This window comes from Passer montanus, unplaced genomic scaffold, assembly GCF_014805655.1.
Source record: "Passer montanus isolate IOZ18808 unplaced genomic scaffold, ASM1480565v1 scaffold120, whole genome shotgun sequence".
Taxonomy (NCBI): Eukaryota; Metazoa; Chordata; class Aves; order Passeriformes; family Passeridae; genus Passer; species Passer montanus.
Window position 1 is genome coordinate 1324902 of NW_024358723.1, and position 14721 is coordinate 1339622.

The 14721-nt window shown below is 51.0% G+C and overlaps 1 protein-coding gene and 1 non-coding gene across 6 annotated transcripts in view; both read right to left on the bottom strand.

Annotated features, from left to right (window-relative positions):
* Positions 1–581: 581 nt before the first annotated feature.
* PRPF39 (pre-mRNA processing factor 39) overlaps positions 582–14721 on the bottom strand; it is a 14396-nt gene continuing 256 nt past the window's right edge. The window contains exons 2-14 of one of the 5 annotated variants that reach the window (XM_039698125.1): positions 11276–11629; positions 10798–10923; positions 10043–10161; positions 9132–9299; positions 8309–8465; positions 7480–7587; positions 5467–5631; positions 5032–5158; positions 4678–4946; positions 3959–4143; positions 2711–2785; positions 2016–2136; positions 582–876 (exon numbers count right to left, since the gene is read on the bottom strand). In XM_039698125.1, coding sequence (XP_039554059.1) covers positions 826–876; positions 2016–2136; positions 2711–2785; positions 3959–4143; positions 4678–4946; positions 5032–5158; positions 5467–5631; positions 7480–7587; positions 8309–8465; positions 9132–9299; positions 10043–10161; positions 10798–10923; positions 11276–11605 — 2001 coding nt within the window. In that variant the 5' untranslated portion in view covers positions 11606–11629 and the 3' untranslated portion in view covers positions 582–825. Of the gene's footprint in view, positions 877–2015; positions 2137–2710; positions 2786–3958; positions 4144–4677; positions 4947–5031; positions 5159–5466; positions 5632–7479; positions 7588–8308; positions 8466–9131; positions 9300–10042; positions 10162–10288; positions 10735–10797; positions 10924–11275; positions 11630–14721 lie in introns of those variants that run through there. The other 4 variants (XM_039698128.1, XM_039698129.1, XM_039698127.1 and 1 more) reach the window with 4 other exon arrangements.
* Positions 4511–4596, bottom strand: LOC120497081. Its single transcript, XR_005626428.1, has one exon. It is a non-coding gene; the product is annotated as a small nucleolar RNA SNORD127 (small nucleolar RNA).

Sequence of the window (14721 nt, forward strand, 5' to 3'; positions counted from 1 at the left end):
GTCCCACAGCATTCCCACTCCATTTATTTGACAGCAGCTCTGCTGGCAGAGATCCGGGTGTTCCACAGGTGATCCTAAGTGTTCCTGTGCCACAGCCCCTCCTGTGAACACCACCAGAGCTCAACTCAGGCATTCTCTTCTCCCTCCCGGCTCGAATGAGGCAGTCCAAGAAAGCTCAGAGCACTACGGAATTCCTCGCTTTTATTACAAAAATGGGAATGATCACTTTGATCAAAATGAAAAAAGTTTTGCTCACACCGTGTACATGAAAAACTCTAAATACAAAACTCATCCCAAACACAGTTTGTGCTTTTAAAAAAGAATGAAGGTGGTTTAATCCCTGCCCCCTCCCATCCACAGAACCCGTGTGGCAGCTCTGCCAAGGCCCCCAGTCCCAACGCAGCCCGGGTCTGGAACAGCTCCCTGGCACTTGGCTGGGAGGGGCCGAGCCTTGGCTCCAGCCCTGCGCCAGGGCCCGGCAGCAGAGCAGCTCTGGGGCAGAGCCACCCCCAACCCCACAGCTGCACCCCCTCAATGATGGAATCATGAGACCAGCGAGAATTCTTCTGATACTCCATAAATTAGTGCAGGGAATTAAAAAAATCATTTATGGTGAATGAGAATTGTACAGAGACCATTTATCAGTTACCAGCACACGAATCTTGCTTCACACATACCCTGTGAGCAGCGGCTCGGTTCACATGCAGAGGACCAAAAGCAGGTGGCACAACAGTTCCTTCACAGCCCAAAATTAGAAAAATATAATTTTTTTTTATTCCATCTTTGTTGAAACTGCAGCACAGTGAACTCCACTCCCTCCGGGGATCAGGTTGTGTGGTAATACTGTCCGTAATTCCAGGCGTTCTGGTAGTTGTACTGGAACCAAACACAGCAGCATCAGCCACCCTGTCCCTGCTGGGAGGGCCTGGGGCAGCCCGGCCCACGCAGCTCCCCCAGCCCCACTGTGCCAGCACAGCAGCCCTGGGAGTGCAGGACAGCAGTGCCAGTCCCTCTGGAACAGCCTGGGAAAGCAGGCAGGGATGGGGGTACCACAGGGTGCTGCCACAGGACACATCCTCATCACAACAGAATCAGAATGTCCCGAGCTGGGAGGGACCCACAGGGATCACCCAGTGCAGCTCCTGTCCCTGCCCAGACCCCAAAATCCCACCCTGGGACCCACAGGGATCACCCAGTGCAGCCCCGTGCCTGCACAGACCCCCAGCAATCCCACCCTGGGCATCCCTGTGCTCCTGGCAGCCTCAGGCCTGTGCCCATCTCCCATTCCCTGGGGAGCTGTTCCAGTGCTGATTCCACCCTCTGGGGGAAGAACCTTTCCCTGATCTCCAGCCTGAGCCTCCCTGGCCCAGCTTCAAGGCTGCCATTCCTGCAGTGCTGTGTGTGAAACTCAGGGCATTTCTCCTGGCCTGGCACCGCACAGTCTGTGCTGGAGGAGACTGCTCCCTCTGCCTGACTTTGGAAAGAATTCCCGACCTGGCTGCAGACAATCCCCAAACAGGGCTACCCAGGGCTTGTGCCCCAGCTGTACCACTGCTCCCAGCTCTGGGGGCTCTGCACAGTCTGAACAACACTTTTCATAAAACCACTTCAAAACTTCCATGGATGTGGCAATAGGGACATGGGTCAGTGGGGGCCTTGTCAGTGCTGGACTGGATGGTTTTAGAGGGCTTTTCCAACCTCAGCAATTCTATTCCAAGTTAAAATGCCCTGGAGGAAGAACCCCAGAGGACAAGCTGAGTTTGCTCATGCTGTGCACTGGCAGAACTCATTCCAAGGCACTACAGGAATTACTGCCTGGAGACAGCCACTATCCAGGCACAAAGGAAAGGGGCACCCCACAGCCCTGCTGTCCTGCCCCTGTCCCCTCCCTGTGTGACAGGACAGCCACCAAACTGCTCCTGGCTCCACGCAGGGAGCAGGCCCAGGAGGTGGCAGCAGCCCAAGGAGCTGAGTTTTGTTTCCCAGGAGCCGGAGGTGTGCAGGCAGCCCCGTACCTGGTACCAGGCGTTGTAGTTGTAGGCAGCCTGGTTGACCTGCATGTCCCCGTCCATGAGCTGCGCCGACGCCAGCCCCGCCTCCTCCGTCAGCAGCTTCTTCTCGTCCGGCTCCTCCGAGCTGCAAGGGAACACAGCCTTGTTCTGGCAGCCCACAGCAGTGCTGGGCAGCTCCAGCTCTGCTCAGCTGGCTGCCCTGGCCCAGCAGGGAATTGGGAATTGGGGTCAGGGAAGGACAGTTTGGGTTGTGCTGCAGAACAGGCTGCGTTTAAAGCTGGTGCCCAAACTGAGACAGCAAAGGCATGTTCCTGTTCAGAGACTGAGTTACTTCACCAGCACTGTTTGGCTCAACTCAACAACTCAACTCAATAACTCAAAAACTTATTTTCCAAAATTGTTTCCATCCCTGGAAGTGTCCAAGGCCAGCATGGATAGAGCTCTGAGCAGCCTATGGAAGGTGTTCCTGTCCATGCCAGGTTTTAGAGCTTTAAGGTCCCTTCCAATGCGAACAATTCTGTGAATATTTAAGGCAGCACAGCTCTATTCAGTACACACTTCAAAGGACTAAAACGAAGTGATTCTATTCCCATATCAGTGGGTTCAAAGCTGACAAACACCTACACTGATGGACCAAGGAACCCCCCAGAGTGAGGCTTTGCCCTGCCCTGCCCAGGGCAGCCGGGCTCAGTCCGTACCCGTTCTCCGCACGCCGCTTCAGCGTCTCCTGCTCCTTCAGCAGCGCCTGGTGCTCGTCGTAGGCATCCAGGAGCCTGGGGACAGCACAGCCAGTCAGGCCTTGCCAGTATCTGAAACACCTGAGCAAAGCCTACTGGGAACTGTAACAACACAGCAAACTGCAGTGTAATGCATTCTAATGAGTGACCACCGATGAACAAGGGAAAGCCAACTCGGCTCTGTTCACAACAGCTCCAGTTCGCAGCCTGCTCAACTTCCCTCACACTTTGTGCAGTTTTTATCAAGCTCCTTTATAAAGAAGTGATTTGTGATTCAGCTGCTCCTTCAGAGCCTGCTGGTGATGCCACCCACAGCAGCATAGAGATGTGGGGGTCATAATTTAAACACTGGAAATTATTCCAATCCCAAAGCAGCCTTTGCCCATCAGCAGGGAAGAACAAGAGTGGTTAATGCAGCACAGGAGAGTCCTGGCTAAAATTCTCTAAATACTGAAATACTCCCTCATCTGCAGCATCTCACAAAACCTGCAGCTTCTGACAGTGTGCTCTGGGAGAAAAGAGCTCCTTGTACTCATTCTGTGCTTTAGGATTATTTGGGAACTGCAAAATGTGTTGTGTTTGATCTGTCTCAGTTCCCAAATTGCACTGACTGGCTGCCATGCAGAGGCAGCAGAATTTAAGGACAGCTATTGTTAAAAACATACAAAGCAGAAAAACTGACTTGTCATCAATCCTTCTGGGTTATTTAGCTGCAAAATGTAAATAAAAACAATTAAGAGGAAAAATATATTGTAGCTTCGAATTTTAAACTTGCATTTCTGGTGTATCCCCCCACAGAAGTGCACAGTTGTTGATAGTGCTGAACACTGAAAAATCTGACCAGTGCAGGTTTGGAAACAAGCAGCAGCTTGCAGGGAACAGAGTCTCAAAAGACAGCTGTGTCACAGACCTGTCCCATTCCTCCCAGGGCTGAGCAAGGGGAGACCAACCACAGCAAAACTGGCAGGCAGCAGAGCTCTGCTCAGTGAGGTGCTGGGCACTTCAGATAAAAGAGGCACTTATCTGAAAAGAATTCCTGTATAAAAATCTATTCCTGTTTACAAATCTATTCCTGTTTAACACCAGGAGGCTGGTTTAGAAAAGCAGCTGTTCCTTACAAAGAGCTGATGGCACAAAGGAAACAATTTTACAGAAGCCACTGACCCACCCTTTTCCCAGTACTCTCCCAGTGACACAAGGACATCTTACTTGTTCACATCAGACCCAAAATCTTCCAGGAATTCCACTTTTCTCTGTGAGAAGGTGATCCTCATTTTGATGGACAAGGCCCCATGGATGGCCTTGTCAAAGCAGCTCAGGATGTTCTCCTCGTTCTGCTTGAGGTCACCACTGTACTCCATCTCCAGCAGGTTCAGGTACAGTTTGGTGTTTTCCTGTGCAAAACAGGCATTAGGAGGTGCACATCTGACCCTCACAGCAGGCATTTAACTCTGTTACACACCACAGTCCACCCCATGAACACACACAATGACAGGCAATAAAGAAAATCCTCCCCCTGGGCTGGTTTGTTGCACAAACAGACCAGAAGTGACCAACACCACAAACCCAGGTGCAGCACTTTGCTGGCAGCATCTGAGTGCCAGATATTCCTGTGCTGACACCAAACCACCAAACACTGCCCCACCAATAACACTGAACATGCTGAGAACGTTTAAGATTCTAAAAATTAAAATAAAGGTGCAAAGCACCTTTCTCTGATGGGAAAAGGGTGCAAAGTTCCAGATTCCCAAGCTGGGGCTGTGGCAACATCAGTTTAGAGGGACTGTTGTCTCCATGCAGTAATGAGACATTACATCCAGTTACAACAACTGTCATCACTGTTGCCACATTTTACAAAATGCTTCAGAAAGAGAAAGACACCAGGGTGGTTTGAGTTTTGGGTAAGACAGCCGAGAGGGAACACATACTTTGTCCAGTTCTATGGCTTCTGACAGCACTTTTCTTGCCTTTGGCAGGTTTTTCTGCACTTTGAAGAGGTGCCTGGCGAGTTTGATGGCATAGAAGGAGGCCTCACTGATGGACTTGGCATTCCTGACAGCATCTTCCAGCAGGTGCTCTGCCTCCTCCATGTTGCCGTGCCGGCGCTCCAGGCTCACCCTGCGCAGGCGAACCATGGCCAGCCCCAGGATGCACTCCTCAAACGTCTTCAGGATCCTTCTGGCTTCATCAATGTTGCCTGCAAGAGCAGGGAGATGCTTTAGGACAGGGCAGGTCCCAGAGCTCCCCCAGCAGAGCCCCCCGAGGGGCAGGGCTGCCCTTACCCTGCTGCTCCTCGAAGGCTGCCCACAGCATGTGCACCATGGGCTTCTTGGGCAGGTGGATGGTGCAGGCCCTGCTGTACACGTGCCTCACGCCCTCGATGCTGTGGTTCTCCATGTATTTGGCATACTAGGGTTGGAAACAGAGCAGAGACCAGCCAGGTTAAAGCTTGTATTTGCCTCCAAGAACATGCCAGAACGATAAAATTCTTTTGTTTAAACCCATTCAGCACCTTTATGGAACCACTAGACTAGTTTCTGTAAGGAAGGACGTAGAGAGGCAACGCAGTTGGCAAATGCAGCAGTCAAATCTGGTTGCAAGCAGACCATCTCCTAATGCAACAGATATAGTTATAGATGAACAACGTTCCACAGGGTACAAGGGTTAGTCACCAGGTCAAGGTGTGCACCAGCAGAGCCGTGAGCTGCCTCCCTTACCTTGATCCAGAAGTCCTCATAGAGGGCACATGAAATGACACATCTCTCAAAGAGGACCACGACTCGCTCGTGAGTGCCATTCTCTATCTCAAACTCTAAGTACTCTTTCCAGTTTTTCAGCTGAATTTTCTCCAGAGGTTTTACATGAAAGTAAGGCCTCTTGATCTGCAAGAGTCACAGGATGCAACTGGTGATTACAAACACACCACCAAGGGGGGTCAAAAAATCAACAGCCACACAACCAACACTCAATGCCTGCCATTTCAGTGACCAGGGCTCCAGGGACACCTCCTCATCTACTCAACCAGGTTATCCAGATATGGATCAAGGGATTTACTGCAGTGACAGTCCAGGCTAGAAACCTCCTTTCCTAGAGAGCTTTTGGACTGTAAGTGTCTAGAGATGCTGGGGAGGACCCAAGGCAGCCCAGTGTCAGTGGCATTATGGACACACTGGACATTGCCCACACCCATCCACACAAGTGAAGTGCTCACTAGGGACACCCAGCCCACAAATTCAACTCAGAATTTGGTTCAGAATTATGCCAAGGAAAGACAGAGCACTGAACTGGCCTTGCTATCAAATATTTACATCAATCTGGTTATAGCAAGACCACAAATTTAGCACCATTGTGTTGTTATTGGTGGCTGCAAGAGGGGCTGGGTGGGACAGAGCTCAGCGCAGAAAATTAAACATTGCTCTGTTAAATTGAAATTGCTTTGTCTGGTATCCTGCCAGAGATCCTTTACTTTTGCTCATCATCTTTATTGCATTTGATTATCTCTCTCCTATGCTGCAATTTCCTCTCAGATCCAAACCCATACAAATGGATGAAGAACTTACAGTAATTAAGGACAATCCAATTGTTCAAAGCCACCTGAAATTTAAAGCCAATCCCTCCCTTCAGGCTCCTCACTGATGTCTAGTGTGGAACCCAACACTCTGTGGCCATTTTGCCCAGCTCACAGTCCCATTCCTGCTGGAAACAGCTCTAAGGAATCCCCAGGCCTGGGTGGGATCTGTGCCCACCTCACTGTCCTTTATGGACAGGCTGAACTCTGCACGTGCAGCTCCTCCCAGCCCCTCGGCGCTGCAGAGCAGGCACTGGTGGCAACAAGAGCACACTGGCCAGCAGCAAGGGGACACTCAGCTTCCCACACCTTCCTGCCCAATGCCCACAGTTCAGTGTTCTCCCAAGTCCCGGAAATTGGCAGCTTAAGGCTTCCCAAGGCAGGAATCTGGGGCACTGCTCTGCTCCCTCTGCTCACTGGTACAGAGCTCACTGACAGTGGCTCCCCACTCTGCTCGTGAGCTCCTGGGCTGTCCAGGCACCTGGCCAGTCCCACCCAGTGCAGTCCATCACCAGTTCTGACAGCACCCAACCCAGTAAAGAGCCTCTCAAAATCTGTCCCAGCTGGGTAACACAGTGGACTCTTTGGAATAAGAATTGAATTTTTTTTTTTTAATTTAAAATTTTAAAAAAAGGACCATGTTTACTAGGAAGAAAAATATAAAGACTGAGAATGAAAACCTCCCACTGTTTTTTCAAATGGAATCCAACCTAACTCTACAGCAAAGCTGTATATTTGCATTGATCAATTAATACATTATACATAGGAGGTCCAAAACAAGAGCTACCTGATTGTGTAATGTTACAATACAAAACCACAGGAATTTCATTCTCCTCTGAGACCAGGCTTACCTTTCAAAGGGAGTCCCCTCCATCCCCTCATGCCTTTGCACCACCCCAGGGCATGAGCAGCACTAACTCCCAGGACTCACTGGCTTAGCAAACATTACAGCACCTTGCCTCTCTCCAAGCACTGCTCTGAAATCTTTACATCGCCAGGTGCCTCTTCACAAGAAAAACGGCAGAGAAGTGAAACTGTTCCAACTTTGAGTCTCTGTTCAATCCCCTCCCACAGTTTAAAGCTGTTTCACAGAATTCCCAGCTCCCAGTCCTGCTGCCAGACCACTGCTGGTGCTGTCTCACACAAGCCCCACCCCACTTACCGCTTCCTCAAACGTCCACCTCTTACTGACTTCGTGCTCGTTGTGGTTAAATATCTCCTGATGGATCTCAATGATTCTGTGCCTCATGTTCTCTATCTCAGTGATTAGCTAGAACAGAATGTTAGAAAATGTAACGCAAGCAGACATGGTATCACCTCCGTAACTGCCTCCTGTGCTAGTGACGTGCATGGGTTCTCCCTGAGCAGCCAGGGAAGGGCTGGGACTGCCTGATGGAGCCCTGAGCTTTAGAACACACAGCTGAACTGGTTTTGATCCTATGCTAAAGCTGATCCAAGATTAAGGATGGATTTGGATCCAAGTCAGCCCTGGTTTCAGCGTGTCTGTGTTTTCACCATCAGCAATTCCTTTGGACAGCTCCAGGCTTTCCTAGGCTTGCAACAGTCTGAACCTGCCCAGGCCACTGCTGATGAGGAGCATTCTTAGACCACAGATCCCAACCTGCTGACCTGGAATAATTATATTTGTTCCTAAGGTTTTGTATGCTGCTTCTTTCATTTTCTAATTCATTTCTTTAACACCTCTGCCAGCACTGGAAGGGGCTGTCCTGTTAGCACACGAGCCACAGGGCAGTGATGTGCAGGAGCTCTCTGGGCACAGCTCAAGTGGCTACAGTGGAACCCCTGACCCAGAGAAGGACAGGGTGCCAGTGCCCACCCCGTGCAGGTGCCTTGGTGGGGTCAGTGATGTCCTTGGTGCCAAAGGGCACTGCTGTGCAGCTCTCTGGGCACAGCGCAGCCCCAGCAGGCTGAGCTGGCTGCAGTGGAAGCCCTGCCCAGCCCCAGGGAAGGGCAGAGGAGCATGCAGGTACCTTGGCGGGGTCGGTGATGTCCTCGGTGCCGCAGGGCAGCTCGTCCCCGTCCTCGCCGCTGTGGCCGCTGGCGGCCGCCAGCTCCCGGCGCAGCTGCACAAACTGCTCCGTGGTCAGGAAGTCTCGGGGCAGGTTGTTCTGGATGTGCTCTTTAAACCTAACAACAGCCACAAAGAGGCACTGCAAAGGGGCTGTTTCACGCTGCGCTGCTGCCCAACAGGGCACAACTGCAAATCCCAGGGGGTTCTGCTTTGCTTCACGGCCCCTGAGTGACACTGAATGCTGCCAGCTCACACCAGAACTGCCAGCACCCCACACCCTCACATGTGCCATGTGCCAAAGGGACAGAACCCTTGCCATGGAAAAGAGATGGCAAAGGACAAAATCAGTTATAAAGGAAATACTTTATTTCTCACACCAAGAGATTTGAGGAAGACTGTGCAATTTAACTGAGGTTGCTGCTCAAGTCTCCCTACCAGTGCAGAATTCCACAATCTAAAACTTAACCAGGATTCCTCTTCAGTCAGTTAAATTGGTGCTTCACCACGCACAGGCACTGCACAAGTATTAAAGTCCAAAACTGCTCATTCTGATTTCTCAAACACATCCTCTCTTCTTGACCACACTTCCAAGGCCTGTCGTTATTACACAACAAAACCTCTGAATTTACCTAAACCAAATTCCTCAAACGAGCATCAGTACTTTCAACCAATCAGTCCAACTGCCTGAGTATGTAAGTAAATGACCACATAAACCTGCTCCAAGTTCTTGTGCTGAGTATCTGCACCTCTGCCATGGCATTAGCTCCCTGCTTTCCCTTTACCTCTGGAAGTGATGGCTGTAGAGCTGCGTTGGGATTCCCAGGATGCGGTCATAGATGGATGTAACTTCCCTTAGGTTTCCCTGGTCATTTTCCCAGTTTATATACATTTCCCAGAGTCTGTCAGATCGGAAATCTGTCCCAGCAGCCAGCACTGCATGTTCATAGGCTCTGGAAAAGGAAAGGTTTTGCACTGGTTTCTGGATGCCAGGACCAGAGCAAGGAAGGAAAGTCCTGGCTCTTATTAAAGGTTATGAGTATCCTCATTTCCTTGAAACTAGACTTATATTAATTATTTACATACTTCAGTGTTTTCCAGATAGCTACAGAAAGGTGTCTAGAGATTCCAAAAGCTCACACTCATTTTTTGCCTCTAGCACTTCCACAACAGAACAAATACAGGCAACAGCAAAAACCACTGGCAGGAACACAAGATATTAGGGAAATACACAGCCTTTGCCACTTTTGTCTTGTACAGACTCCAAACCTACCAGTGCAGCAGAGTAACACCCAAAAGCTGTGCAGCAATTCTGCAGCTTGATTCAGATCCAATTCCAGTTCAATTAAGCCTTCTGATCAAACTCTAGCCCAACCCTTTAACCAGGTCCACTGCCAGCCACAGCGAGCAGACACATCCTAGCCCTACCCTGGAAACCCCAAGGAATTAAAATTCCAGGATTCCCAATGCTGCACTAAGTATTTCTTAACATCCATTCTGAAGCTTTCAAGCCACAACTTTTTCCCCTTGTGCCACACTGTGCAGTCTCCTCCTTCTTACAGAATTTGGCTCCATCATCTCTTAATTTAAAAATCCTTACAGTGACACCAGCTTGTTATGATTTTGCCCCTTGTCTTAAAAACAAAATAACCTGATCCCAGTGGTGTGTACGGGTATCAGGCTGCTCCCAACTCACCCCCTGATGGTACTGTTAGTTTCAGGATCAGCAGGGTCCAAGGTCTCCTTTAAGAAGTTAATATAATGTATCCAAAGATCAACACTAAGAGGAATTGCCTGAAGCCCTCGGCGATAGACCTATGAAGAGAACATGAACTGTACTTCAAATCCTTAATGGGGTCCTAAGAGAGAGGCAACACTGTGTTATCCGGTGAACCTTAGAAATACTAATTACTGGAATTTTGTTTAAATAATCTACCATTACCATTCGGGTGGAGGTTGGATAGAACATGGCAATGTTCTGATCTCCACGTGCAGAGTCTTGATCTTCAAAGCGCAGCGGTCCCTGCATTCTGACCAGGTTGTGTGGGCAGGCTTTGGGGTACAGACCATAGGGCACAGACCCATTAGAGCATCATTGACAGCGTCTGACCAAAAATGCAATAAGATGGAGCAATTGTGACCAGCAAACCAACTATTATTGTTTTGAAAATGAGTAATAAATGGAAGTGACAGAAAAGCCCTGCCCTACTTGTTAAGCTGCAGTGTAATACAGAGGCTTGCACTGCAAAGCTTGACAAACTGTAGAGGTTTAACGCACCTGCCAACAAAGAGAGAGAACATTAGCTCCAAATGCCACAGCTGTGACACGTGCAAACACGTCCCTCGAGCCCTGGCCGTGCAGGGCAGGCACTGGCAGCCCAATGACTCGCAGTGGGACAGTCATTGTTGGCTTTGGGACTGGTGGCAGCGCTGGCCCCGGGCCCTACGTACCTCGTCTGACTGCTTGACGTTGTCGTGGCGCTTCTCCAGGTCCGCGTACTTCTTCCAGTACCCATAGCAGTAGGGGTAGTGTGAGAAAAACCTGTCAAAGGCTTTCCTGGCTGCTGGCAAGTGGTTCTGTGGGAAACAGAGCGAGCACAATCAGTGCTTCCCTTAGCAACAGCTTCAGCTATTTTAAATACAATTATTAACACTGTGTTACAAATGCCTAGTGCTATTTTGACACTGACAACCCAGGCTACTGGAAGGTGTCCCTGAACACGGCCGGGGAGTGGAACTGGATGAGCTTTTTAAGGTCACTTCCAACCCAAACCATCCTGGCATTTTATGATTAAATGACAGCAGTGGCATGGACAGCTGCCTTAAATCTGTGACAGCTTGATGTCCATTTGCCACTGGAATTTCATGAGTTTAGTTTCCTTTGTTGGTTTGTTTCAGGCAGACAGAGGAGAAAGGGGCAGGTACTAACCTCCTGCTCTACGTACTGCAGCAGATAAACCCATCCTGTGAAATCCTGCGGATTGTCCTCTACTACTTTCCAAAACTTGTCAAAATCCGGAGGGAAGTCAGCCTCGAGATCTGTGGTCTGCAAGCTCTCAATGTTTGGAATTTCGCTCTCCTGCGTGTTGTCCTCGTTGAGGTCCGGGGAGCTGTCTGGGGACTGCTCCATCTCGGTGACACTCATGATCTCGGTGCTGAAGTCCATGTGCTGCTCCTCGGCCGCGCTCTCGGCGCTGGGCTCCGCGCTCTCATTGCCCACAGTTGGCTGCTCCTCCTCCGTGCTCTCCGCGTTCTCCATGGCACCGCTGTGTGACTGGATCCTGCGGGAACAGCACCCTTCAGCACCCCTGGGGCACAGCTGGCTCTGATCTGCAGCTCAGAGGGGCTCCAGGCATCCCCAGCTTCACCACAACCCCAGTGACACCTGCCTCACACGTCAGCCTGGCTCAACAATAAAAGGATTAACTTAGATTTTCACATCTGCACATACAAATCATTGTGGGTTTCTAAAAAACTATCACAGGGAGCTACCGAGGTATAAAAGTGAATCATTACAGTTTTCCTGTAGGAGTTCAGTGGAAGTTTACTCTAAATAAAGAATTATGCTCAAATTTCACAGAAACATTCAGGCTGGAAAAGCTGTGTGAGACCATCAGGTCCAAGTGACTCCAGCAGTGCCAGGGCCACCATGGACCCATGTCCCTAAATTCATTCAATTTTCCAACTCAGTACAAGTCAGTACATTCTTTGTGAAATAAACAGGTGTTAAAAGGTGCCCTCAACACCAGGCTAAAGAAAAGACAAAAATTCCTGTCAGCACCAACTCAGTCCCCACTAGTGATGCTCAAACACACCCAGCAGCACCAGAGAGCCACAGAAATGCTCTGGCAGCCCTGACCCGCAGCCCCTCACTCCCACCCACACCCAGTGCCAGGCGCTTCCTCCCGGCCCCTGGGACAGACTCCTGCTTCCTCCCACTCTTCCTTTGATGTCCCTGCCAAGAGCCACTGCTGGCCCTGCCCTGCTGTGCCAGCGCCAGGCCAGCCTGACCTGGCCGGGTGCCACCAGGCTCGGCTGATCCCGGCGCTGAGCCGAGCCTGCTCCATGCCCCTGGCAGCTCAGGGACCCCGGGGAACGCCGCCCTGCAGGACACGACAGCTCCCAGCTGAATCCAGCCGCTGTGGGACAGTGCTGCACTGACAGCCTCACACGCTGTGCTGTGCTCTGGCTCCTCCTGTGCTCTCCTGGCAGCAAGTGGCAAATACATTTGGGATTTCAAAAAGAAAGCACAAGTCCCCACTCCAGAACTCTCCAGAGTTCTCTCACACCGAAAACCTGAAGAGACAGCACCCAGACCACTACTCTCACTTCAACAGGGAATGGAGAAGGCACCACTACATACTGGGGTGAACTTCTTGCCAGAAAAGAAAAACCTCTCTCCCTTATCTTCAGCAGCTTCAACTCCTGGGATAACAGCTCATGTTTTCCCAGGAGTTCACCAAGCCAAGGAACTTTGGCACCATGTTCAAGAGTCCACGTGGTCTACCCTGCAAGTTTTCTAACAACTGCTTTTTAAAGTATTTCTGCTCTCCATTATTGGAGCAGCCTGGGGGAGCGATGGGTGTACCTGCTCATGGCAGGGGGAGGAACTGGATGGGCTTTGAAGCCCAAACCATTCCGTGACTCCACAGTTTTGAGAAAAAAACCTCATTTGTAACATTAAGATATACATTAAGTATCAAAGAGTATCACTGTGCCTTTGCCAGTGCAACAGGCAGAGATCTGAGTCACTCAAAGGCTGCTGCACTTCTGAGGGCGCCTGGTGCAGGTTCTAAAAGCGAGCTGTGAGAGCAGGGAGTGACACAAACCACAGCCACAACACTAGAAAAAAATAGTTTAAAGGCTATTTACAGCTCTAAAATTTGACCTAGCAGTGACAGAGGTAACTAGTGACGGGACGAGAGGAAATGGCCTCAAATTGCACCAGGAGGGGTTCATGTGGGATATTGGGGAAATTTCTTCATGGCAAGGCTGTCCAGCCCTGGCAAAGCTGCCCAGGGAAGTGCTGGAGTCCCCATCCCTGGGGAGGATTTTTTTTAAATCCCTGGAAGGATTTAAAGCCGTGTGCACGTGGCACTTGGGGCTACGGGGTGGCCTTGGCTGCAGGGAGAATGGCTGGGCTTAATGAGCAGCACTAAGGATTCCAGGGATTCTGTCATCGTTAGAAATGCAGTCATTCACCACCTAAACTTATCCTGATGTTTAACAGGTGTTTTCTCCCTCTAGCTGATTCAGAAGACATATTCAATCTTAAAATAAAAAACTTTCCAAATCCAGCCATCTTCAGACGAGGAGGGAAAAAAGGATGAGGGAGAAGCTGTACGGATGGGCACGCGAGGTCTGAGCTTGTGAGAACTCACTGGGACCAGGATCGGCACACGTGGCTTAAACTGAAACCAAGTCTGACAGCTCTTCCAGCCCAACGCCTTCCCGTCTCATCCCTGGCATATCCCAAAATCTGACAGCAATCCACGGCTTAAACCAGCCAATGCAACAGGCCACGAAATCCAGGGGTGGGGCACACACACAGGGAAACTTCATTCCGGGGTTTCCACCTTAATTCCGGGGGTTTTCACCTCAATTCGAAAGGGTTTGAGATCACACAGGCTAAGCACCTGAACCAGAGTATCAGACAGCTACACACACTGGTATTAAATAATTGATGCCAACATGCATTACTCAGCCTGTAACCAGCAAAAGACTGCCGTACACAAAACTGCCACTCATAAACGTGAATGAACTACTGGGAAACAAACAGGGAACTGCAGAGGAGCAGGAATGCGGAGCCTTATCCGAACGCTCCATCCACACCCCTGATAAGATCCTGGATCCACCCGGGGCAGGGCCGGCGCTGCCCGGGCGGGCCGGGATTAGCTTTGAATCACGGAATCATTTACTGGAAAAGGCCTTCAAGGCCACCAGCTGGGCCCGATCCCCACCTCGCCGCCAGCCCGGAGCTCTGAGTGCCACCTCCAGGAATTCCTGGTACAACTCCAGGGATGGGCAGTGCCAAGGCCTGCGCACCCTTTCCACGGGGAAATCCCTGCTGTGCCCACCCCGAGCCGGCCCGGCCCGGCCCGAGGCCGTTCCCGCTCCCTCAGGGCCTCCCCGGGCCCGGTCTGAGCAATAACGTCACAAACCGCGCGGAGCGGCTCCGCAAGGGCCCGTTACCCGCCCAGCGGCCGCTCAACGCAGACTGCGGGGATACAGGGACACTGCGGGGATACCGGGATACCCCCCCAGGGCAGAGTTCACCCCTCGAGCGAACCCGAGGCCTGGCAGCGGCCGCGGGGCCCACACGGCGCTCGGAGCGCCCCGCGCGGCCCGGCCCGGCCCGGCCCCAACACCCAAAGA